The sequence below is a fragment of the Lacerta agilis genome, chromosome 1 (assembly GCF_009819535.1).
Source record: "Lacerta agilis isolate rLacAgi1 chromosome 1, rLacAgi1.pri, whole genome shotgun sequence".
NCBI classification, from domain to species: domain Eukaryota; kingdom Metazoa; phylum Chordata; class Lepidosauria; order Squamata; family Lacertidae; genus Lacerta; species Lacerta agilis.
In genome coordinates, this window is record NC_046312.1 from 106868627 (window position 1) to 106894478 (window position 25852).

Here is a 25852-nt window from a genome sequence, read left to right on the forward strand (position 1 = left end):
AAACGGCATTCGTCTAGCGGAAGCTGCCCCGCAAGACGAAAAAGTCAATGGGGCTGCTTCGCAAGACGAAAAATTTTCGTCTTTTTTTTTTTCGTTTAGCGGAGCGCAGCTGTCATTGCCGCTTCGCTAGACGAAAAAACCGCTAGACGAAAAAATTCGTAGAACGAATTATTTTCGTCTAGCGGGGCACCACTGTACAGTGACTTTTGCAAGGGAGGGCAGGAGTTGTTTTAATGTCACTAATGTAAAATAGTGAGGAAAAAATGGAAAAGTTGAAGTCACCCCAACGCATGCAATAGGGGAATAATTCATAATCATCATTAAAATGTTTTTTGTTCTGCTGGTGCTGTCATGAAACTCATTGGGTGACCTTGGGCCAGCCACTGCATCTACATCTAACCTACCTCACAGGGTTGTTTGTGAGGTTTAAATGAAGAGGCGCAGACCATGTGCATCATCTTACTCCTTGGAGGAAAGGTGGGATACAAATGCAATAAAGAAGTAATAATAATAATAATAGCAGACCTGGACCATTTTAAGCTTGAGCTCCTCTACTGCTATCATGTAATCAAGTATCTCTCTTCTACCACCAAAGGCCTAACATGCCAATATTTAATATTTCTTTACCTGTTGTAACGAAACAACAGCATCGTCTGTCCTATCCATTTTGCTGTACACCTTTGCCAGAAGAACCTGGTAACGCGTATCTTCCATCAGAGAGGACAAATCATTTGCTGCAAAAACATAGGGATATATTTGATTCGAAGTCTTCACAAATAGTGATCTCTTTATTTCTTTAAAAAAAAATGAAGCAAATAAGATGTACATACCAGACTCATGATCCAAAACTTGCCGAAGGACTTTTACTGCTTTTTCATACTGGTTCAATTTCAGCAATAGCTCTGCCAGGTCGTAAGAAAGGAAATTCTGCTGCCCGGTTTTCAGAGCAGCTTCATAATAATTGATTGCCTAAAATAATAAACGAACAAACAAATAATCTGAAAGATCCTGTTTGACATTTCTGAAGGAGCTGCAGGTGCCAGAAAGGAGAAGATTCCCTGACACTCAAATGGAAAATTATGTTTGCCATTTGAATATCTTAGCTGCCTTCAGACTATCTTAGCTAGTGAATCAATACTTTGCACAGATAAATAGCTAAATATAAAACTAGAGTCATATTTCTTTTTGATACGTCCATATTTTGTTCTTGTCACAGCTCAATAATTCTTTATATGGATTATATATATATTTAAAAAATCATACACAAACCTGAAAATAAAATATTGCAGAAGGAACCTGCAACAAGATATGATGTGCTTTGAATTAGGTCAATGAACATTCTTAATCTAAGGGTTAAGAGTTTGCTGCACTGTCAGCCCGACCTCAGAAGTACAGTACAGGAAGCGAAAGGCATTTACCTCTCTCTCCTTGCGCATGTGTGCCTGACAATGGCACTCCCCAATCCCAATTTCTCTCACCTCAAGGATCTTTTAAGCTGTGAGGAGTCTGTTTCTTAGCAACTTTAATAGCCTTTGGGAGACAGGCTAATTTTGATTATATGAAGCACTTTTCTCTCTGATATTGTGACCATCCCCAAAGCCCACTGTGCCCTTCACAGGCCAACAGTTTAAACTCTGCATGGAAAATGAAATTGGGAATGGGAGTGGCAATACTGGAAAGATAAGGCATTGCCCTCCATCATGCATTGACAGCTCTCTCCATTCACAAACAAGCCAAATACCATAGGCATGCAGTAATACTTGGACACTTATTGGGGCATTTGGGCGTCGTGTAATCCATATGTGGATATTTTTTATTTTCTTTTTTAGACAGATTTCCAGTGCATCAGAGAGGAGTCTTCTCCTTCCTCTCTCCCTCCTTCCTTTAACCCCCTCAAGTTGTTTGTTACTGTTGTTTGTTTTCATACAAACAATATTAACCTAAAAATAATTATTTTTTTAAACCTGCATTTATCTTTGACCCACAAAAACCACCCTCTTCTGGTTGGCTGGCCTCGTTTCACTTCTGTACTGGTCAGCTGCTGCCGCTGAAAAACTGGGGGCAGGAAGAGCTGGATGGAGGAAAGACCGAGAGCTAAAAACTTCAGAGCAGAATATATAAACGTTCTTCATGCTGCTAATTCTTTTTGTGTGTGTACTGGTGGAAGGCACATTGACGTCCACATTCCTGGGCTCTTCTGGAGGGCAGGTTAAGTATTTCTGGAAATGTTACAGAAATGATTGTATCGGGATGCATGCAAGGCAGTCATCACATACCTTTGTATACTTATGAGTCTTGACCAAGGCATTCCCAATTTTGCGAGCCAATGCTCCATCCTTTAGATTCAACTTCAAGGCCTGTTCATATATCACGATGGCTTCTTCAGGCTAGGGTACAGAAAAATAACAGTAAGGTCATGCAAAGCCCAAGCATGAATGATTGCAAGGCCCATTAGAGATACAACGAAACAAAACCAAATAATATTAATCAGAAGACAAGATTCCAGTGGGGAGTCTTGGGATAAGGCAAGGGCACAGAGCCAGAGCCAAGTGGGGAAACAAAACTCTGAAGAGCCTCATGGAGGTTCCATTTGGTACATTCTCTTTCCATTTTCCCTCTTGGGGGGGCAGGCAGCCTTGTAAATAAAGAAAAAAGTAACAGACAAAAGGAGGAAGTACGGTAACAGACAAAAAACTGCATTTTTGTGTTAGACGCAGAGGAGAGGGGCTTCCTTCTAGTAACTTGCTTGGTTTTGTCAACTGCATGCAATTCCTGCTTATGTATGTCTACCAATGTCGGCATGCAACAGCAGCCACACCCCAGGAAGCAGCTTCAACTGGCCAGCTAAACCAGGTGAGAGTAGCCAATGGGTCTCAAACCCTCAGTGAGTTAGGGGCTTCCCCTGCATACAAAGACAGGCTCCAACAGATTGAGCAGATGAGACCAATGGTGGGTCCGATGGTCAAGAAGGCAGTTTCTACACATGCTCTATAGCAGTGTTTTTCAACCTTTTTTGGGCAAAGGCACACTTGTTTCATGAAAAAAATCACGAGGCACACCACCATTAGAAAATGTTAAAAAATTTAACTTTGTGCCTATATTGACTATATAAAAAGTAATTCTCTTGAATAGGAATCAAATAAACACAAAGAAAGTATTTTATAATCTTGGACTTAAGAGCAGGGGTCCCCAAACTAAGACCCGGGGGCCGGATGTGGCCCAATCACCTTCTAAATGCTGCCCGCGGATGGTCCAGGAATCAGCGTGTTTTTACAGAACTGGAACCTGTCCTTTTATTTAAAATGCATCTCTGGGTTATTTGTGGGGCATAGGAATTTGTTCATATTTTTTTCAAAATATAGTCCAGCCCCAAGTAAGGTCTAAGGGACTCTAGTCTTGTACCTGAGTGACTTTGTGACAAAGACATGAGTGGAGAAGCTCCTGAGACATCCTGACATGATATAGGCAGAGGGCCTTCTCGGCAGTGGCTTCCACCCTGTGGAACGCTCTCCCATCAGATGTCAAGGAAATAAACAACTACCGGTATCTGACTTTTAGAAGACATCTGAAGGCAGCCCTGTTTAGGGAAGTTTTTAATGTTTGACGTTTTAGCATGTTTTTAATATTTTGTTGGGAACCGCCCAGAGTGGCTGGGAAAACCCAGGCAGATGGGCGGCGTATAAATAATAATAATAATAATAATAATAATATAGAATTTATTATTATTATTATTATTATTATTATTATTAGGCTCCAATACAGAAAATACTACAAAAGCACCAGACATCTTCAGTACAGTACTCTGCTCTCTCATCCAAAGGAAACTCAGGCTGCAAAGGGACTTTTCAGTTTTCGTGAAACCGATGAGCGGGCACCACTATTAAACAAATCCATTTGTTTTCTAGCTTCTTGGTTTATTTATTTTTTAAAGGGGTGGGCTTAAAACGAACCTAGGTAGTTTAAAACAAAAACAAAAAACCAAGCATCACAGTGCCATCCTGTACTTGCCTACAATGGAACTCGCGCCCAGGTAAGTGCATTTAGAATTGCAGTCGGGAAACTTTTAAGTAAACTTTTAAGTAAATATCACGAGGATTGGCTTGTTTGGTTGGTTTTTTTTGCGGGGGCGGCAGTTGATTGGTAGGCAGGAAAACATGGAGACGCGACACTTTTCCTGGCATTCCCCAGCGGACAAGGGAACTTAAGGCACAGCCGCGCGAACTTTAAAGCCGGATCTGCTTCCCTTGATTAAACACCACCGCATTAAGCAAGCCTTTGAAACGCAGCAAGTCTTTTCTCGCACCTGTTCCTGAAGCAGCACAATATCTCTTTCCCCCCCACAGAACTACAAATCCCAGCAGGCTATGCGGGAACAGGTGGCGGAAGGAAGGTGGAATGTTTTCAGCCCGCTTTTCCAGAATACGCCGATTCACGGGTCGCGCGCTTGGCCGCGCTGCTTGTCGGGACTTGAAGTCCCCCCCCCCGCTCTTCCAAGCGACGGTGTTTTGTCCGCGGAGGGGGCAGAGCAGGTCTGGCCACGGTGCACCCCGGGAGCTGTAGTCGGAGACGGGCTGACGAACCGTGGCGGCGGCTTGCGGCCCGCTCTTTCCACCCCCCCTCCCGCTTCTAAGATGCGCGCGCCTACATTGGCCTCGGAACCCCACTTGCGACAAGGCGCGCGCGGCGCGCAGGACCCCTTCAGGGCCACGCCGACGGCTGAGGAGGCGGGGAACTCCGGAGGGCGCTGACGATTGGCCGGCGGGAGGGCGAAGGAGGGAGGGAGGTGCTTTTGAGGCGGCCGGCGCGGCTGCCGCATCCAGGGCCGTGCAGTGCAGTGTAGCCTCGGCGCTGCTGGGGCAAGGCGGGTGTCTGTTTTCGGCTCTGTGTACAAACGCGGGCTGACCCTGATTGGCTGAAGGAAGGCAACAACAACGGCCGGGACGTTTTTCCCGCGGCACACTAGTGTGCCGCGGAACAGTGGTTGAAAAACACTGCTCTATAGCAGGCATAGGCAAACTCGGCCCTCCAGATGTTTTGGGACTACAACTCCCATCATCCCTAGCTAACAGGAACAGTGGTCAGGGATGATGGGAGTTGTAGTCCCAAAACATCTGGAGGGCCGAGTTTGCCTATGCCTGCTCTATAGGGCAGCGAGGGGCAGATGGGGCTCGTCAACTTGGAAAGGTCGCCCATCAAGGAGAAGGAAAACTCTGATCCTAAACCTCCACAGCCTTGCAGGTATATTCGTAAGAAAGGCTTCGGGAGTAAACCCAGAGGAAAAATCCGTACCCACTGCCTTGCAGGACATCTTCAGGAGAAGAAAGGCTAAGGAGTAAACCCTACGCAAATCCAAAGTGGAGTCCCTAAGACTGTTGGATGGTGCCTTGTATGCCTCTTTCTGGCAAGCTGGTGCCAAAGTATTGTTCTGCTTTCCTTCGGACCACATCAGCGAGGCTGAGAGGGGGGTCTTGTCATCTGGGCAGCCCAGGACCTCCATACAAACTGCCCAGGCTTGCGCCCTGGGGAAGTCACTTTAGTGCTGCTGACACAGCAGTTTGACTTCACCTCCAGATGGAGCACTCCATTGTCTCTCATGACAAATGGATGCCAACGACGACAACAAAATGTCTACAAGGCTGGGGTCAGGACTTGTGTAAGCCAGAACTTTTCACAACAGAGGTGCTCCTCTTCGAACTGAAACCTCCTAACAACAACACCTAAAGCTACAAATGCTTATACCTCTTGGATATTCATATATGCATCACCAAGGAGAAGAAAGGTGTGAGAACTCGGAAGTTTCTCCACCAGGTCTCTGAAAATAAGAAGAAAATAAATCATGTCAGTAGTTGAATCTGTTTGCTACTAGTGCAGTAAGCCAACTTTCAATGGCCAGGTCCCCCCCCCTTTTTTTTTGTTTAATAGACTGGTGGTAAATGTTTGCTTCCTTTGTCTTCAGACGTTTCAATTTAACAAGGACAGAGAAGGTGTTCGAGAGAAAGCAAATTAAGACGAGCTGTTATCCTGGAAATCTTAGTTTTAAGGAAGACACCGAAATCTGCTATCTGACGTGCTTTCTTGTTGATACCAGTGCTGTAACAGTTGTGTCATAGAACATGTAGCTAACTAAAGAATGTTTCAGAAGAGCATCTTCATTCAAACAAAGGACTCCAAGAGAACAACTGGGATAATCATAACATCTGGAAAATTGAGTCTAGCATACTTACTGTAATACTTTTTTTAAAAATTGAGGCAAGGGGTAGAAGGGGACACACTTTGGTTGGAAGAAGCAGATATCTGTGGGCTCTTAATACCTTCCCTAGGCAGCGTAAGTACTAAAAAGTCACAATATTTTATTGACAACATTTTCCAAAGAAGCAAAATCATACAATTCCAAAAGCAAATGGACATATCCCTGTTGCGGGGGGTTACAGGCTGAAACAGAGTTGCCCTGTGACAGCTTCAACTGTAGAGCAGGGATGGGGAACCTGTGGCCCTTGGAATGCTGTTGAGCTCCAACTCCCATCAGCCCCAGTGCCACGGATGATGGGAGTTGTAGTCCAAACACACATAGAGAAGGGCACAGGCTGCCCACCTCTGCTATAGTGAGAGCAAAACTGTAGCCATACAGGTATATGTTTCTGATCAATGCTGCAGTGACTCAGAGCTGTTTTCCTGACATGTGTATTTTTGTTTTAAAAAATATCTCCAAATGAATGGCTTTTTTGTACATCAATGTATATCTATGCACAGTACTTTTCAGTGAAGTGGTTTATTTCTGCAGGAAGAAACAGGCAGGAAACGAACCTGGTACACAGTATTATTATTATTATTTTGGCAAGCTACCGGTAAGCTCTTACCTGTAACAGCTTGCATATAGCTTCCTATCCTTCCTGTGCTCCAGATAGATCTCCGCCATTTTCTCTTTGACTTGAACAAAGTAAGTCTGCTCTGGGGTTATATTCCTGAGCATCGTCAAAGCCGCTTCCACGTCGCCTTGCGCAAGGGCTAGGTCTGCATTAGCAATCATAACTCTCAACTCTTCAGGGGTGCCTGAAAATTCGTTGATAGCATCTTGGAGGACTTTAATGGCTTCATGCTTCAAAAGAGACCATCGTTCTTGTTAAATTTGTGCCTAAATTGCCCCTGCAAAAACTGTGGCTTTCAAACTTTGTACTTTCACAGAGACCATTCCACATCAATGCATTTGCCCAGGAACCCCTGTGCACTGGGAAGACGGCCATTGTAGCAGCGTCCCCCCCCCCTCCCAGTGACACAATTGGTTTACACAGAGCACCACTAGACTTACTGGGCCTCACCGTTGCCTTGTGTGAATTAAGTCTGTACCCTAAAAAAGTACTTCCCTCAGGGGAAAGGGCGGTGGCAGTGAGCAAGCTCCAAAGAGATGGGGAACCCTCCAGAATAGGTGTGGGAAGCAGCATGTACAGAGGTACGGAGGAAATCTGCAAAAACATTCCCCCCTCTCCTTCCACAAATGGATGCAACCCATCACCTGTCACTGCCAGCAGCATGATCGCAAGCACTCTAAAAATTGTACTTCTGCTAACAAGTTTTCAAAATTTGCAAACCACATCCAAAGGTTATGTACCGGTTTTACATATGAAACAGAATCTTGTCATACCTGTTCGCCATTCAACCGATGAGCATCTACTAGTTCCAGGTAGACGGACACACGATCACTCCCGTCGATTTCAATCCTCTTTGTTTTTGATTTTGAGGACGGCGCAGCTGCTCTCATTCCAGGCAAGTTCATTGCCATCTGCAGGGTTTTAACGGCTTCTGCTATTTCCCCCATCTTTATTTGGGCTCGAGCTTTTATTAAGTGGTACACAGGATGCTCTCTGACCTAATGAAGAGTTATGTAATCAGCACCTATGTCCCGTGCAATCTTCCAATAAGAAAAAAACCTAACCATATGTCAAATCATACTTATATCAGTGGGATAATTATGTACTGTACATTGTTTTAAGCAATTCGTAGAAGTAATCTAGAACTACTATGCTTTAATACAGGACAACAGGAGTGGCTCTCTCCTGCTTTTCAAGCAACTATGTCCTACTCAGGTTGATGCTAGCTACATTTGCTCAAGAGTGGACCATAACATTCAAATTATCTCACAATCCTATTTTTTCCTTTCTTGCATATTTTTTTTTTTTAAAAAAACCTTCTTTTACTTATATCCCACCTTTCCTTCAGGGAGCTGAGGATACGGGGAGATCCTAGAGACACTGATCCCATGAAAACCTGCTTAGCTTTCAGCATGACTGCTACTTGTGTGCGCATTGAGATCACAACCGGGAACTACTTATTTGTTGTTGTTCAGTCGTTCAGTCGTGTCCGACTCTTCATGACCCCATGGACCAGAGCACGCCAGGCACGCCTATCCTTCACTGCCTCTCGCAGTTTGGCCAAACTCATGTTAGTAGCTTCAAGAACACTGTCCAACCATCTCATCCTCTGTCGTCCCCTTCTCCTTGCGCCCTCCATCTTTCCCAACACCAGGGTCTTTTCCAGGGAGTCTTCCCTTCTCATGAGGTGGCCAAAGTACTGGAGCCTCAACTTCAGGATCTGCCCTTCCAGTGAGCACTCAGGGCTGATTTCTTTAAGAATGGATAGGTTTGATCTTCTTGCAGTCCATGGGACTCTCAAGAGTCTCCTCCAGCACCATAATTCAAAAGCATCAATTCTTCAGCGATCAGCCTTCTTTATGGTCCAGCTCTCACTTCCGTACATTCGCACTAAAGATCCCACGAGCAATTACTTCTATAAATCAAATGCCATATACCAAATCCCCGAAACCTCTCCAAGGAGAGACTCACACATACTCAGATGAAAGACAAACCGGGGAAGATGGCAGGGGTGCAGAGAGATGGAAGAAAACTCACTTTACAACCTACCATTGGCTTTGTACCCAAGCTGTAGAGATTTCTAGGATACCATGCTAGTCTCAGAGATGTGTGTTCCTGATCCTATGCAACGTCAGCGCACCGCAGCAGATTGCTCCAAAAGCCACATTTTGCCTCTGAAGGGATTGGCTTTTCCAGTTCCTCAATACAACTGGCACACAGAGCAATCTTAGCCCCTGATCTACCAAGCTGGAGGGAGTTTGCTTGCAGCGGAACATTCTGGTAAATTGTACAAGCAGGGGCAAGTAAGTGCTATGGGGGCAGAGCTGGGCTAGCTTAAGAGCTTAGCCTCCCTGCTATGCCAGTCTGGTGGGTTTTTAATTTTCTTTCTTTCTTACTGCCCTGTTCACATCCTGCCCTGGCCAGCGAAAATGGCAGGGCTTCAGGTGGAGCTGTGGCTCTGCTGCTCTATTCAGCCGCCCTGCTCCTGGTCAAGATTTAGGATTGCATTCTTGACCAGTGTGGCTCTATAAATCTGTCGGGGACCCGGGTGGCACTGTGGTCTAAACCACTGAGCCTCTTGGGCCTGCCTATCGGAAGGTCAGCGGTTCGAATTCCCACGACGGTGGTGAGCTCCCGTTGCTCTGTCCCAGCTCCTGCCAACCTAGCAGTTCAAAAGCACGCCAGTGCAAGTAGATAAATAGGTAACGCTGTGGCGGGAAGGTAAATGGCGTTTCCGTGCGCTGCTCTGGTTTCCGTCCCGGGGTTCCATTGTGCCAGAAGCGGTTTAGTCATGCTGGCCACATGACCAGGAAAAGCTGTCTGTGGACAAACGGCGGCTCCCTTGGCCTGAAAGCGAGATGAGCGCTGCAACCCCATAGTCGCCTTTGACTGGACTTAACTATCCAGGGGTCCTTTACCTTTTATAAATCTATCATTTGTTTATTTTTGCTATTAACTTTTGCCTGTCGCCAGCCAGAGGATCAATGGCCTCTGACTGCATTCACATGGTAACATCTCGTCTTAAGATGAATGAGCCTATGAACTCCCTCTGTGTCTCCCTTTGCACAAAACAAGCAGACAAACTAGTAAGCCTGTTAGCAGTAGTTTCCTGTTTCACTTAAACCCAATGTTTCCAAAAAATGTGTCTAAAGCTAGTTCATGGGGCTTGCAAGAATATGAAGATAAAAGGCAAAATCCTAGCAAATTTATACTGCCAGGGCTTTGGGGCTGCAACCACAGTAGGGTTTCTGTCATACTGGAGGCAGGAAAAAAAATGAAGCGGAGTTAACTCCTAAGCCTGAAACCCTGCACTGACTTTTGATATTGCCGATTTCAACTAAGAGCTCTTTGTTAAATAGCGAAATGCATATGTTTCCTTGTTAGGTGACGGTTATTGAGGTCCTGACAATTTATCCATGGGCAAAAAAAGTAATAATAATACTGGCAGCAAATTAAAATGCCAATCAAGCGTGGAAGGAAAATAAAGAGCTTCAGTATGCTGGGCGAGATTTTCCAATCAAGTGTACCTCAAAGTTATAGCTTAGGCAGAGTTCCAGAGACTGAGAACAGAGTTTGAAGTTGTTTTGCAGCAAATGCACTTGAGCCATAAGGAGGTGGGCATCTGCGTGTGATGGATTCTGTTCTATGCAGTGCTGCAAGATGCTCTGGGATGCTTCAGTGTTACCTAATCAGGTTAAGCAAACAAAACAATAAAGGGGAGAAACAAATTCAATATGCTGACAAGCTGCCTTAGGATTGCAGTGGCAAGACAGGTTCATTTCCACTGATTATACCTCCTTCCGTCCCAGCACTATTTATTAAACGGTTACATTTTTTACAAAATATTTCAACCACTAAAGAAGAAGCAATGAAATCACATGCTGTGAGAGAAAGAACAGTTACCAGCTGCAAGTTACCTCTCGGCTATTACAGTGCTTTGTGAATCACATAGCACAGTTTCAAATTACAAAACGTGCTTCAACCATTTCTTCAATTTGCAAGGTTCAAGTTGCGGGTGCCACTGCTTTACATAGTCTAAACAGCACAACACTAGGGAGGTAGCAACAGGCATGGGGAACCCTGAAGTTTACAGGAGTGCAAAAACCGTTTAAGGATGGGGTGGGAACACCAAAACACCCCAATGCAGACCAAGCATACTAACTGATATTGTGGGGTGGAGTGTGTAATCCTTAACAGAGAGCACTCCACACTGCAGCTTTATTTTTATTTTTTTGCAAGTGCTACTGACGTAATGATTATATTTGCATCGGTTCAAACTCGAAAGATTTACCTGCCAAATATTTCACCTTTGCAACTAAATAGGCAGCTTGCAGGAGACCAGGAACAGTTTTAACCACAGTTTCAAGGACGGATGCGCAAGGCTTGAGAAGCGGGGAAGGAGGTTGTCCTCGACCTGCAGGCTTGAGATAAACAAACGGTAATTTGATTTATTACATCGAGAAAGTGGAGGGGTTTTTTTCTTTAAAAAGAAAAAAAAATCCCAATGGAATGTGTATCTGAGCTGAGATAAGTGTACTTTCAACAGGCAGTTTTCTAGATCTACTCCAGAATGAAGCACCTGTGCTTGAGGCAATGCTGACTTACAGCCACACAGGCTGTGTGCTGAGGCAACTCCATGAATTCACATAGCACACTGCCTCTGACATGCTGGCCTGACTCGGGGAAGGGCTGCAAGCTCTTGCAGGCCAACAAGAGGGCAGAAAGGCATTATGAGAGCTGGTTCTGAACATGGAAGTAGACTCCTACCAGAACAAATCTTCAATTTCCTCTTCCAGGAAGAAGGAGAAGGGAGGGAGAGGGGGGAACCCAACCAGTACAGATACAGTTAGGGGTAGGATTCTACTAATATTTCAAAGTCTTCGCACAGCACAGCCCCAAACCTACTTTGCTGTCCTCACTCAAGCTCAAGAAACATGTGGAAAACCTATGTCCTTCCAGATGTTATTGGATTCCAACTTCCACCAACCTCAGCCAGCATGGTCAATGGTCATGGGTGATGGGAGTGGGACACAACAAACATCTGCAGGGCTACCTAAAGGAATGTCTCCACCCCTGCCGTTCAGGTTGGAGACTGAGGTCCAGCTCCGAGGGCCTTCTGGCAGTTCCCTCACAGCGAGAAGTGAAGTTACAGGCACTCAGGTAGAGGGCCTTCTCAGTAGTGATGCCTGCCCCGTGGAATGCCCTCCCATCAGATGTCAAAGAAATAAACAACTATTTGACTTTTAGAAGGCATCTGATGGCGGGCCTGTATTGAGAGGTTTTTAACGTTTGATGTTTAGTTATGTTTTTATACGTATTGGAAGCTGCCCAGAGTGGCTGGGGCAACCCATTCTGATGGGTGGGGTATAAATAATAACATTATTACTATTTCTATTATTATTATTATTATTATTATTATTATTATTATTATTATATGTTTCCCCATTCCAGATTTAAAAACAAAACAATCAGCTCTTTAAGCAGATGACCAGGATCAACAGGAATCTTTCGCATATTCTCCACATCCATAAATGAAGCAATGTAGCGCACCTAATTTGCGTCATGACAATGTTCTGGACTTATTTACAAGCAAAACAAAAATACTCTAGCGGTTACTCCACTATTAACTATTGCCCACTCCTTATAATGGACACTGCTCAGAATCTTGGCGATTCGTCCTAATTGCCTTCGCTTCAACCTGAAACCTTCTTTTGAGCACAAAGTATAATAATAAATGGTTGTTGTTTTAGGAGGACAAAAATCCTAGCTCCTTACCTGCGTTGGGCAAAAGCTAAGATACTCCTTAATAATCTCTATCAAAAAGTCAGGATTTAATTTTTCAAAATATTCCACACCAAGAGGTAAGCCTTGCAATGAGGAAAAATGAGTATCAAGCACGTCGTTCAATAAAGTAATAACTTCCTCTTGTCTTTTGTTTTTCTTCATAGCCAACACTGCACGCAAGTAAGATAATTCCTACAAAACAAACAGAAAATTACATTGGGGGGGGGGGGAATCTATAATTAAATCTGTCATGATTCACCTAGCACTGGTCACGACTGGTAACTAGAAATTGCCCTCTGGCATCCAGATGCCCTGATTTGCAGCACATTTCCTGGCATGTACTGTATCTAGTTCTTAATAATAATAAAAAAATCCAGTGGACACCCTTCACTCAGTGAACTCTTGTGAATCAACAGGCTCGTAGTTTTGTTCCAGAAACTGCCTGTGTTGCTTGGCAACTAATTGTATCATTCCTCCCCCCCCTCCCGCCCCCATAAATTAAGACCTCTAAATTAAGACAGCAGGTTAGCAGATTGTGCTCTGTGAGCACAGTCTCTGGTCACTTCCAAATGACCTGTTTCTTGAGCTGATTTCTTAGTAGTTTGCAGTGAGGCTAGATGACATTAGCTATTTACTGAGCATTCATTAAGATTTATTTGCCAGGAGGAGGAGGAGTAGGAGGAGGAGGAGGTGTCAACTGTCACCCGGTCTGGGGCAGGGGAGTTGCCAGTATGTGACTGATTGCCTCCCCAAATCTGTGACAGTCAGAAAGCACCCTTTGTTTTTGGAAGGGAGTGGTCTTCTATTTATCATTTTCATCCCTCAATGAAGCCATTATGTAAGTCACATGAAGGCTTTCGTATCAAGGACGTTAAAAAAAAAAGTATTATATCCCAGGTATGATTTTCCCATAGGTTCAGGGGTATTTCAGTCTGGTTCTTCCATTGCTGTGCCATCACTAACCGTGCTGCGGTCAGTAAAAAACCTACTAGTTCTCCGTGGTGCAGGGTGGAGCTTAAGTCTATGTCCAAAGATAGCAGGATATAATGGAGAAAACAAACACCATTAAATGTACTGCTGGATAAATGTTTAATGCGGGGGTCCCCAAACTAAGGCCTGGGAGCCGGATGTGGCCCAATCGCCTTCTAAATGCTGCCCGCGGACAGTCCGGGAATCAGCGTGTTTTTACATGAGTAGAATGTGTCCTATTATTTAAAATGCATCTCTGGATTATTTGTGGGGCATAGGAATTTGTTCATTCCCCCCCCCAAAAAAAATATAGTCTGGCCCCCCACAAGGTCTGAGGGACAGTCGACTGGCCCCCTGCTGAAAAAGTTTGCTGACCCCTGGTTTAATGGTTATTGTATTTGTTTAAAAACCAATAAAATGTATTTTTAAAAAAAAATTGTTATCCATCATCATCATCATCTGTTGGGTTAAACAACAGAGGTCAAAGCAGCAACATTAAGGGGAGACAGGTGAGAAATTACTTTTGCACGGAGTTTGAGAAAAACTGTAGACTGCTTACGACTGTCAGTTCTATCAGGCACCTTCCTTCCTCAAATGTCACCTAGCAGTAGTCATTCAATCGGGCTGCAGCTGAGAAAGATGGGAAGCAGGGTAACCAAAGCCATGTTGACTCCTCCTCTTTTAACTCTCCATCTAAGAGCTCTGTAACTAAGAAATAGTGCCAGAGTTTGCTCCCCCACCTCTTTTGTGTCACTCACGTTTTCTAGATTGTAAACCTGAGGGCAGGGACTGTCTTGTTACGGATCTTTGTTAGCCACTGTGGGAGCATTTTTGTTCAAAGAGTGGGGTAAAAACGCTTCAAAAATGTATTACCCCGTTTGCACACATTTGGACCCCCTGCCTTGAAACCCAAGAACTGGACATTGCAAAGGAGCAGAAAAGCAAGACTGGAGCCCTCGGTCAAGAATTCTCTGCCCACATTAATATTCTAGCACAGTAATTGGAGGAACCGCCTCCTCGGTCAGGTTAGAATCAAAGCACTTTTGGAAAGGATCGTTCTCTTACTGCTGATTTCCCGATAGACTGTTGGATTTCGTTCAGGAACTCCAACTGCTGCTCTACATCGTCTAGCTTCCCTTCCATTAGCTGGCTCCGGATAATTCCTGTAATGCAAAGTCATCCCATTTCAGCTTTGCGTTTAGCATTTCTTTCTCCTTAAACCAGGCTTCAAAGCCTATAGGAACGTAAGAGAGACTCAGAAACAAGGAGGAGAGGCAAGAAGCTGACGAGAATGCAAATCACACTAAAAAAAGTCAATCACCCAGATTACTTGAAGTGATAAAATTATTCAGGGGGGCGGGGCGGGGAGGAATCAGCTTTGCATGCTCTTGAAAACTCAAATCTGTTTTTAAGCCATACCAGTTAGTGCGGGAACGCTTGTTTCGTCGAGAGCCATGGCAGTCTTGTACCATTTTAAGGCCTCCTTCATTTTCCCCTGCAAAATCATCTGGTACCCAAGTTCTGTAGCGATATCTGCATTGTGGGGGTCTAAGTTGAAAGCTCGTTCCACCAAAGTTTGAGTCTGCTGAAGGATCAGTGGGTTGCGGCCACACTATAATTAAGAACAGTTTCCAACATGAACACTGAAGCAGATTTAAAATCCTCCACTTTCATTACTTTTTTTTTTTAAAAAAAAGCTTTAGAAACAGTCACTAAACGTTAAAAGACGATATTTAAGAAATATTTATATTATGTACTATCGTTTTATTTTCTCTTTTGCTGGTCTATGGCCGTAATAAAGTTTATTATTATTATTATTGTCACTAAATAAAAAAATTGCAAACGTTTTTATGAAAGGGTGATGGTTTGTTTGGGTGGCATGAAACACTGGCATGATCACAACTTACATAATCACCTGAAGAACCTCCCTTGCATTACTAACTGCAATTGAATGCACAGAGTAAAAACCCAGTTCCCCAGCTCTGCTCATGCTGCTGTGCACCACTGAATTCAGAAAAGCAGCCCATGCACATGATTACATAGCTTATGGCAGCTACATTCCTCCCTCTGTAACCCCTGACAGCTCCCAGCTCAGGGCAAAACACATCAGCTCGTGCATTTGCCATGAGCACAACCTCCACTTATATGCCACCACTCGGCACAATTTTTATTTTTATTTTTTTTGCTCAGGGTGAACGAGTCAAGCAATCCATTTGTCACAAGAAGACAGCCGCCACAGACAAAGTCCTTGGGGGCAGGCAAGTGGGGGGGGGGAGGAGAGGGGAAGCCACCACAACAAACAAGGGGCCTTTGGAGTGTGTGTGTGGGGGGGGGGAACCGACAGATTAACCAATGCTCATTTCCCATCATAATCAAAATGCACTTCATACTATAAAGAAAGATTCCAAGTTAACACTTAACCTTCCGTTCTGAAACAAAAACAGCTGTGCGTCTCTTAGAGCACTTTGGTGCACAGCTAAACAAGCCTAGAGCCTACTAAAAAGATTCAGACACATCTGTGTACAAGGATTATTTGTGCCCAATAGGTACCGACCCAAACCCAACATATACAGGGGCTTCCCATTTTAATGAAGGGGAAATGCCACCATAACTTACCAGCTCACAGCGAAAGGATCACAATCAATGTCTACGCATGTTTACTTTTCAAATAAATGTCCACTTACGGTTCTGCTGAACACCAATGCCGTTTTGCAGAAGAGCTGGGGGTTATGCGGTTCCAACTTATCCAACGCACTAATCAAATCTTCCAACTTTGAGGAAGCCTGAGGAAGGGAGAAAATGGGGAGGGAAATCTGTGGGTTTTGAACAGCCGAGTCCCATAAAATTATTTTATATGAATCTGCAATGTGTTCTTCATGCCAACAGCCACATTTTACACAAACCCACTCCGAAAGCATTGCAGCAGCGCAATGTATGCTAACCTGAGTACTGTAATATACAAATGCATGCTTAATGGCATTCCACTTACGGAAGAGCAAGAGAAGAAAACATACTCTTAAATAATATGCCTAGGAGCTAAATGAGGCACACACACTCCATCTTTCGCAGTACTTTATACGTGAGTTTAGACTGGAGCCTTGCAGAAGTCCTTTGTGAAATCAAATGTTTGCCATCAGGAGAAAAGAATATTTTGAGTCCGGTCTAGTAAACATATCTTAATTGGGCAGCATAGGCTAAGCTTTGGATGGCTGCATTCCAATTATCATAATCAAAAGCAATCCTTCTCTGAAGCAGCCACATACAACTAATACATGGCTACAACCTTCCAGAGAATAATGTACTGGAAGAGCTGCCCTGCAAACAGATTTTTAAAGATATATTTTCCTCAAGTTAAGCAAAGTACATTTGATTTTTTTATAGCAATTATCCATCTCTCGTTTGCAAAAAAAAAAACTGTTTTCTGTCTTGAAGCTATAAAAAGCTGGACTCAACTGTCAAAATATATTATTGCTATAATCTCCATTGACTTTTCTAGAACGGGAGTTGTCTTTTAAGTGTTCCTTGTGTGGTTTTAGAATCTGACCTTTCAAAGACTACACTGAATTTACTATTATAGACCTCTTTCTCTTTGATTTCATTCCACCCTGGAAAATAAAGCCAAAAAATGAAAACTGGGAGGGGGGGGGAATGCCTCCTCATAAAGAATTAGACCAAAGATACAATAACCATCCAACTAGTCTCCAAAGGATTTTCAGCATGTGGTTCTTGAGGCATAGTACCCTTATTCCCTCTTCTGCCACACAGAAAAATCACATTTTTCCTGAAACTTCCCTAAGCTTCAGTTTGTGGTATAGCAAAAACAAGGATGGGGAACCTGTATCCCTTCGGATGGTGTTAGGACTCCTACTCCCTTCAAGTACAAACTCCCAATAAGTTTACTTGGTTCCTTACGCTCAGGATTGTTGTACATACCGCAAAAACTTGATTTGTTTTTAATTCAAAAGCATGTTCTTACAATGTGCTTACCATGGGCCATTTAATTAACAGAAAGTCTAGTACTGTACGGCCTTTAAAATACAGTTAAAGTTACCACTTATTTCTGAAATTGTAATTTCCTATGTTTGGAATATAAGATTTTAAAGATGCAACCCATCAGAGTTCTACATCTGAGTAGACATGTATAGAACTGCACTGTTTGTAGCTATTATTTTCCCAATTAGCAGATACTATTTGACACTGAAGAAATGCCAACGACAAACTGTGCTCTTCATTTGTTCAGGATATGTATATTTAAATAATTAGTAACTTAAAGCAAACCTGGATGTTAAATTAAGTACTGACCTCAGGTATATTTCCTTCCCTACACAAATAATGAATGGCCTCCATTTTTATAGCATCCAAATTAAGAGCATCTTTCTGCAGCAACCTGGAACAAAATGAGACAGGAGCTGTATCTTTACAACACGAATGATTACTGTGTATGTTTTCACGTAACAGAGGGCCAGAGCTCAAATGAACAAGGAGTTCCCTGGGCAAGTTATTAGCGTTCAATGAAACAGAGAACACTTAAGTGTCCAAGAGGCCCCATCAATCCATTCTGCTCTCAAGCAAAAACTCATCCTATAATTGAACCCCACCTTCCAAGACCTCCTACAATCCACTGCAGAAGCAGAGAAGGTAAGTGAGAAGGTAACAAGGCACTGCTTGCCACCAGTGGCGTGTGGTGGAAATTTTCATAGAGGAACAGTAAGAGCCAGAGGCACCAGCTTGTGAGGGTGATTGGTGTGTGTGTGTGTGTGTGTGTGTGTGTGAGAGAGAGAGAGAGAGAGAGAGAGAGAGAGAGAGACCATGGTGCCTCCATCCCTAAGCTGGGCAGAAGCTTCCTGGGCTTTGGGAAGGAGGCACCAGGCCTATGACAGGATCATCAGAAAAAATACAAAACTGTATATCACTGGAAGAATTGCATAAATATGAAACTAAACTGACAATATCATAATGCAAAGGGCATTTATAAATATTTCATCAGAGGCAAACCTATATATGCTTTAAATCATCAAAGTGCTAGTACAAAGTGCAAAAATACAAAGTGCCATATAATGTTCAATATAATGATGAAGATGGTATAGCAAATGTCTATCAGACGCGTAGGTCCATCCTCACAATGTTGGGGAAGGTTATTCAGAGTCCCTCCAACATGTGGGTGTGTTCTCCCGACGGGTGGCTAGCTTCAAACTTCCCGTTTCACCAACGGTTTCTTCAAGGTCTGGACTTTTCTTTGGTAACAACAATACAAACCATCAACTTCACTACAGATATAAATTCAATTATACAATAAAAATTCAATTATACAATAAAAAATTCATGAACTCACCATCAAATCAGAACAAAGAAAGAAAACATAACTCAGCTATTCACAGTGCCTCAGACTCACATCCTTCCAATACAGCTAGTGATATACATGGTTCCAGTGATATACATGATTATATATTTTTTCTGAGGTACAGATACCATGACTGTCTGTTGTTGTTTCTACTATGACAGGATCATAGCTGTCAACCTTTCCCTTTTTTGCGGGAAATTCCCTTATTATAGCATTGGGAAACAGCAGGGAGGGTTGACAGCTATGGGCAGGATACTGGAGCCCTCCTGCTTCCATCCCAAAACAATAACAACCCACCTCTGTGCAGTCTCAGTTGCCTGTTCCCATTCTTGAAGAGCCAGCTGAAGCTTCATTTTCTTTATAAAAGAAGGAAGGAATTGTGGCGCGTGGGCTATTATTTGATTCACCATCTCCAAAGCTCCTGAGTAATTCTGGCGCATTTCAAAATATTGTGCCTAATGAAACACGAAGGAAAACCCTTAATCCTCTACACTTTCAAGCAGAAAGGAAAGATGTTTTACGGAACGTACCGCTCCCTTCCTAAACAACATTATTCTAGTCTCAAACACATCAAAAGTCTTCTTCAGAAACTCTATACACGTTTCCCAAACTTGGGTCTCCAGCTGTTTTGGGGCTACAATCCCCATCATCCCTGACCACTGGCCCTGCTAGCTAGGGATGATGGGAGTTGTAGTTTTCAAAAACAGTTGGAGACTGAGTTTATGCAACCATGGATGGGCTCTGATCTCATATGTAATGCAGAGAACACCACATTACCTGTACCATTCAAAATAATGAAATGACAAGAGATAGCCAGCAGTTTCCTAAAATTTTCAGACCTGCGTTCCCATCCCATGCTTGGGACTAACTCCGACCCTTTATTCAGATGCTCACATCAAGCAGCTCAGACTAGGTGTAAAGCAATCTGTGTGAGATCCAATGGCACACGCCACAATCGTGGTTTATCAACAGGCAAGGATTGAAAGCTTCTATTTTAATAACAGACTTACTTTACCCATCAGGCCAAAGGTATCATTTCCATTTTGCAGCCCTTCATCAAAATATTTCACAGCTTTTTTAATACTTGCTTCTTTTCCAGAGGTGACATCAAGCCACCCTTTCAAAATCAATCCCTGCAAAGAAAAGCAAAATTTTAAAATCATGACTGAGAAAGCCAAACATGCTCAAAGCCATCTCAACAGCAACCTTCCAAACCCAAACCCAAAACAGCAATTCCAAATGTACTGTTCAAAACACTAGGTATACCATATGAACGGCACCAGATGAAATGTTGAAAGGGGAACCCAGGAAACGTGGTGAGCCAAGATCCTGAAAATCCAAATATCTGCACACACAAGATCCTTGGGAAGCAGCAATAATGGAAACACAAGGAACTCTTATATGTTCATATCTGCATCTTTTGGGGTGGCCATAGTACAGCCTCTGTTGCAATGCTGCTACTTTAGATCTATACTAAGAGAAACGGAAAACGCTAACTGCAGAATCATTTAAGAGGAAGAAGAGTTTGGATTTGATATCCCGCTTTATCACTATCCGAAGGAGTCTCAAAGCGGCTAACATTCTCCTTTCCCTTCCTCCCCCATAACAAACACTCTGTGAGGTGACTGGGGCTGAGAGACTTCAAAGAAGTGTGACTAGCCCAAGGTCACCCAGCAGGTGCATGTGGAGGAGCGGGGACGCAAACCCAGTTCACCAGATTATGAGTCTACCACTCTTAACCACTACACCACACTGGCTCCCATTTAAAACTCTGCTTCTGCCAGTTCCAATGTAACTTCTTTATACCGTGCGAAGGATGAAGCCTCAGGCCTTCGCTGAGAGGTTCTAATGTTGAAGAGAGGGTTAGAAGAAAATATTTGTGAGCCAAGAAGCCTTAATACACTCCAGAGTCTAAGGCCTTCATATAATGTATTTGACTCCAATCATTCTCCTAATGTTTCGTGCTGTTAGTATGCAACTGGCTGGCGAGAAAGCATTCAAAACAAAATTCACGATTTTTGCAATTTAAACTTGACGGGAAAGCACCCACGTTCATGCACAGCACATGGCGTTTCTGTGTCAGCAGCTCAAAGAAAACCCCAAGCATTGGGAACATCTGTGATTCAGACCCATTAGATGGCTTAGCTGCCTCAAACAGTGCTATTGGCTAGTGACTCATTTCGGTTAATGAACCAGACACGCTTAACAGCTAACTAAAGAGAAACCATCAGGCTAGTTTTTAACAGTACTGATTCCGCCAAAATATTCCTTGAGCATTAAATGAAGCAGTAATAACTGGCTATGATCTGCAGGATGACTCAACATAGCTGAGGGCTAGCAAGTCTCGTTCTATAGCAAGCAGAGATACCAAGTGCGACTATGGGAAGCGGCTTACCTCTCTGCTGCCATTCGAGATCTTGATCATTCTGTCAACGTATTCGCGGGCTTTCTCGTGGCGCCCAATATGCCACAAGAACAAACCTGCAAAATACAAGGCCTGCTCCCCTGCTACTTTGCGTTGCTCCTTCAGCTTGGCATCCAGCTCCACGATGGCTTCTCGATCTGAAGAAAACCAGTAAAGCGGTGGTTATTTAAACCGTAACAGTGGGTGTGTGGGAAACAGCCCGATTCGGCCTACTGCCTTCGGTACATGCTACAGATATATGGCAAGACGTCATGCAACAGGGACAAACTCCCTGCCGCCATGGTTTAACAGTAAAAATATTAGGAAAGCTGCTTTGGATCCTCCTGCTGTTAAACTTCAAATGGGCGATTCCTCTATCTAGCTAAGGTTCAAATTTCTGGTTCAAATTCAGTTGCCCTTTCCCAGACGAGCGCCCTCCTGAAACCAGCGGCACTTTCCCCTAGGCGTGTGTGTGCATGCGCAGGATTGCGGCCTCAAGCAATTTTAAATGGGGAGGCAGGGAATAAATGGGGGTGTGTGCAATGGCTTTCTGGAAGAGGCACTCTAAGCAGATACACTTCGATTAGGTCATATTATGCCACAACATGTTATTGAAGGCCCCACATACTTTCACATTAAACAGGATAGAAAGAAACAGGATAGAAAGGAAGTGTTAACAATTCACTACATAGTAGTAGTAGTAATAATAATAATAATTTATATTTTATACCCTGCCCATCTCGCTGGGTTTCCCCAGCCACTTTGGGCGGGCTTCCAGCAGAATATTAAAATACAATGATTCATCAGATATGAAAAGGTTCCCTAAACAGGGCTGCCTTCAGATGTCTTCTAAAATTCCAATATTTGTTTATTTCTTTGGCATCTGATGGGAGGGCGTTCCACAGGGCGGAAGCCACTACCGAGAAGGCCCTCTGCCTGGTTCCCTGTAACTTCGCTTCTCGCAGTGAGGGAACTGCCAGAAGGCCCTTGGAGTTGGACCTCAGAGTCTGGACAGAACAATGGGGGTGGAGACGCTCCTTCAGATATACTGGGCCGAGGCCGTTTAGGGCTTTAAAGGTCAGGACCAACATTTTGAATTGTGCCTGGAAATGTATTGGGAGCCAATGTAGGTCTTTCAAGGCCAGTGTTATGTGGTCTCGGCAGCCGCTCTCAGTCACCAGTATTGCTGCTGCATTCTGGATTAGTTGTAGTTTCTGGGTCACCTTCAAATGTAGCCCCACATAGAGCGCATTTCAGTAGTCCAAGCGGGAGATGACTAGAGCATGCACCACTCTGGCGAGACAGTCCGCGGGCAGGTAGGGTCTCAGGCTGCGTACCAGATGGAGCTGGTAAACAGCTGCCCTGGACACAGAATTAACCTGCGCCTCCATGGACAGCTGTGAGTCCAAAATGACTCCCAGGCTGTGCACCTGGTCCTTCAGGGGCACAGTTACTCCATTCAGGACCACTAAGTCCGCATGGCTTTATTCATTGTAGAGATAGTTCAAACGGTACCTGGATTTGAGGTTTTTTTATGGGCATAGATCAGTGCCATCATTGTGCAAAGGGATACGTCCTGCTTGTTTTTAAGAGGTTCGAGGTCGAGAAGAGCCTCTTGAACGTGCCCTAAGGAATCAAATTCAAGAAGGTTAAGTTGCATTTTCTGGTGCGATGGAATACGTGCTTCATCAAGCAGAGGAAAACAGGAAGCTGCCTCGTGCCAAAAGCCAGACCCTTGGTCTGTCTAACTCACATGCCAGTGGTCCTCCAGGATTTCAGACAGATAGCTCTGCTAGGAGATGCCTGGGGACTGAGCCTCAGACCTTCTGCAAGCAAAGCAGATGCTCCTCCTTATAAATAATAATTTCCTTCTTTGTACCCTGCCCATTTGACTGGGTTGCCCCAGCCACTCTGGGTGGCTTCCAACAGATATAAAAACACAATAAAACATTACACACTGAAAGGCTTCCCTATACAGGGCTTCCGTCCCCCCTAGTCTGCACATCTCAGTTATTAAGTACTCTAATATTCCCGCAGTGTGGTGGAGGGTGCTTACCTGACCTCCCAACAGTGGAGGTGCTGCTGCTCACTAGGAGGGAGGCACGGGCAAGGGATGCTCTACAAGTGTGTTTGCATAGCATCAACCCACTCGCCTTCCCATTCGGCGGCGGCGACTCCTCTGCCAGGAGGTCCCCACTGCCCACTACAGAATTATTGATGAAACTAAAACATGTCTCTGCATATCTTTACATTGGGTGGTATCCAGCATACTCCGTCATGCTCTTGAGTAGACCTGCCAAAATCAGCGGGGTTTAACGTTTCGGAAGATATTCAGTCAAAAGCCTTACCTTCCATCAGCCTGCCGTAAATGCGGTAAAAAACGAAGCCTGGGTCATTGCCAAACAACTTGAGGCCTTCGCTGGCAAGTGTCTGAACATGGCGGAAGTAGCCTTCTTGGCAATAGTAATTAATGAGCGTCTGCAAGTAAATGATGGATACAATCACACAGGTGTAAATACTAATAAAACTGAGACCATTGAGTTAGGAGAGCCACTTCCACTGCCATATGGTTGAGATGAAATGAGAAGTTAGTGTGATCTGCAAGCTTACTCTGGGAGCTATCTTTATCTTGCCTAAATGTGGGATAAAAATAAATAAATATGCAACCCTCTCTTTCTGCAGACGTTCCCATTGTGCCGGGAAGCAGGATATGACTGAGTCCTGTAGATCTCTTCTAAGAGTGGGCCAAATCCTGTTCCTGAGAAGTTTCAAGTGTGTGCCTAAAAGTGCAGAGTCAGTGTGGTAGTTGGTACTGGCAAACATATGTAACATATATATACAGTACACTCATCAGGGAGCTGCCTTTTGAGTACGCACACAGTGACAAACCCACAATTTGCTGCTTTGTAATTTATGTAACGGAAGAAGAGCCTAGGCTGGCTGCTGCTCCCTCATGCTTGTTTACTTTACAGAAACATTGAATGGTAGAGTTGAAAGGGGCCCCAAGGGTCATCTAGTCCTACCCCCTGCAATGCAGGAATAAAAAAACACACTGTCCCTTCATGCTTCCCAAGTGCAGATGCACACAGATGTTTAAAGACAGTGGCAGAAGCACTTTGCACGTTCACAGCAGAAGATACACACACCCTTCTCCATGCTTCCTGCAGAAAGTATAACATGCAGCAGTCCTCCTAAATACGCGTGTGCTGGCGTTTAAAAACACATGTAAGATACCTGAAGGAGGTTCAGATGTTCAGCCCAGAAATACTGGCATTTGTAGCTCAGTCGGTCATCAGACTCTTAATCTGAGAGTCATGGGTTCAAGTCCCACGATGGGCAAAAGATTCCTGCATTGAAAGGGGGGGTTGAACTATATGACCGTCGGGGTCATTTCAATAATTCTATTCTGTGGTGATGGGTGTTTCGGTTCATTTGGTCTTACTTCCAAAGGGAGAGAAAAAGAAAGCTGCCTCCCCCCCTCCCCCGCCCATCTCTTGCTTGCTTTGTTACGCGAGAGCTGGGAGCTTTCCAAAACGTCGGGGGGAGAAAAGGAGGAGCGCAGAAGCCGCCGAGAGTGGCGCGTTTCCCGAGAGGAGAGGGGCGCGGGCGCGGGAGGAAAGAACGGGAAATCTCGCTCGCGGATAGGAGGGAAGGGACGAGCCGAAGCGCCTCTTGACAAACCTGCAGCAAGGAAGGATCCATGGCTGCCGGAAGCAGCGGCCCTGGTTGCTAACGCGACTGCAGCAGCGTCCAGGGGCGGTTCCTGAGGAAGGGAAGGGTGGGCCTTGCCAGGCCGGTCCTCCTCGCCCTGCTAATTCATTGCAGCAAGGAAAAAAAAAAGAACCCAAACCAACCCTCATTAGCCTTCGCACCGGGGGCATCTTGAAAAGCGCGATGCTTTTATTACGGCGCGAGCTCCCGTGGACGGGACTGCGCATCTTCGGTGCTGCTTCCCACTTGAACGCGGTGCTGGATGCGCAGGCTGGGGTTGGGGAGGAAGAGGGCTCCCATGGGTTACCTTGGGGAAAAAGGAGTGGGTCCCGGGGTGGGGAGGTGCTTCGATTGACACACACACACACGCCTCGCTTTGTAATGAATCATAGAATTACAGAGTTGGAAGGGACCACGCGGGGCCATCTGGTCCGACCCACTGCAATGCAGGAATCTGTGCCCAACGTCGGGCTGGAACCTACGACCCTGAGATTAAGAGGCTCATGCTCTGCCGACTGAGCGTGAAGCTTTTCAGGCGTTCCGGGTTTTTGGGAAGGTGCAAAAAGGAAAACACTGAAGGGGTCTGAGGGATGCCAGCTTCTCACCGAGGATGCGTAAAAATAGCAGCCTTGCACTTTGTCTCGTATGTCAGGTTCTACAAATGCAGGAAACAACCCTAAAGCTGCCAGACTTTGTGGTCCATGGGGTGGGGTGGAAGCTGGCTCCTCGCGCCCATGATCTACCCAAGCGAGTCGTGGTGTTGTTGTTGTTGTTTTT

At 44.6% G+C, this 25852-nt stretch overlaps 1 protein-coding gene across 3 annotated transcripts in view; it reads right to left on the bottom strand.

The window, feature by feature from the left end:
• Window positions 1–25175, bottom strand: part of TTC21B (tetratricopeptide repeat domain 21B) — a 33090-nt gene extending 7915 nt beyond the window's left edge. For all 3 annotated transcript variants that reach the window (XM_033166391.1, XM_033166390.1, XM_033166387.1), the window contains exons 1-19: window positions 25046–25175; window positions 23713–23842; window positions 22880–22990; window positions 21356–21522; window positions 19971–20093; window positions 19258–19415; window positions 17922–18006; window positions 16304–16402; window positions 15039–15231; window positions 14685–14782; window positions 12642–12842; window positions 11158–11287; window positions 10394–10551; window positions 7640–7864; window positions 6858–7096; window positions 5740–5812; window positions 2277–2387; window positions 831–969; window positions 628–734 (exon numbers count right to left, since the gene is read on the bottom strand). In XM_033166391.1, the coding sequence (XP_033022282.1) occupies window positions 628–734; window positions 831–969; window positions 2277–2387; window positions 5740–5812; window positions 6858–7096; window positions 7640–7864; window positions 10394–10551; window positions 11158–11287; window positions 12642–12842; window positions 14685–14782; window positions 15039–15231; window positions 16304–16402; window positions 17922–18006; window positions 19258–19415; window positions 19971–20093; window positions 21356–21522; window positions 22880–22990; window positions 23713–23842; window positions 25046–25066 (2568 nt within the window). In that variant the 5' untranslated portion in view covers window positions 25067–25175. The remainder of the gene's footprint in view (window positions 1–627; window positions 735–830; window positions 970–2276; window positions 2388–5739; window positions 5813–6857; window positions 7097–7639; window positions 7865–10393; window positions 10552–11157; window positions 11288–12641; window positions 12843–14684; window positions 14783–15038; window positions 15232–16303; window positions 16403–17921; window positions 18007–19257; window positions 19416–19970; window positions 20094–21355; window positions 21523–22879; window positions 22991–23712; window positions 23843–25045) is intronic.
• Between the last annotated feature and the right edge of the window lie 677 nt (window positions 25176–25852).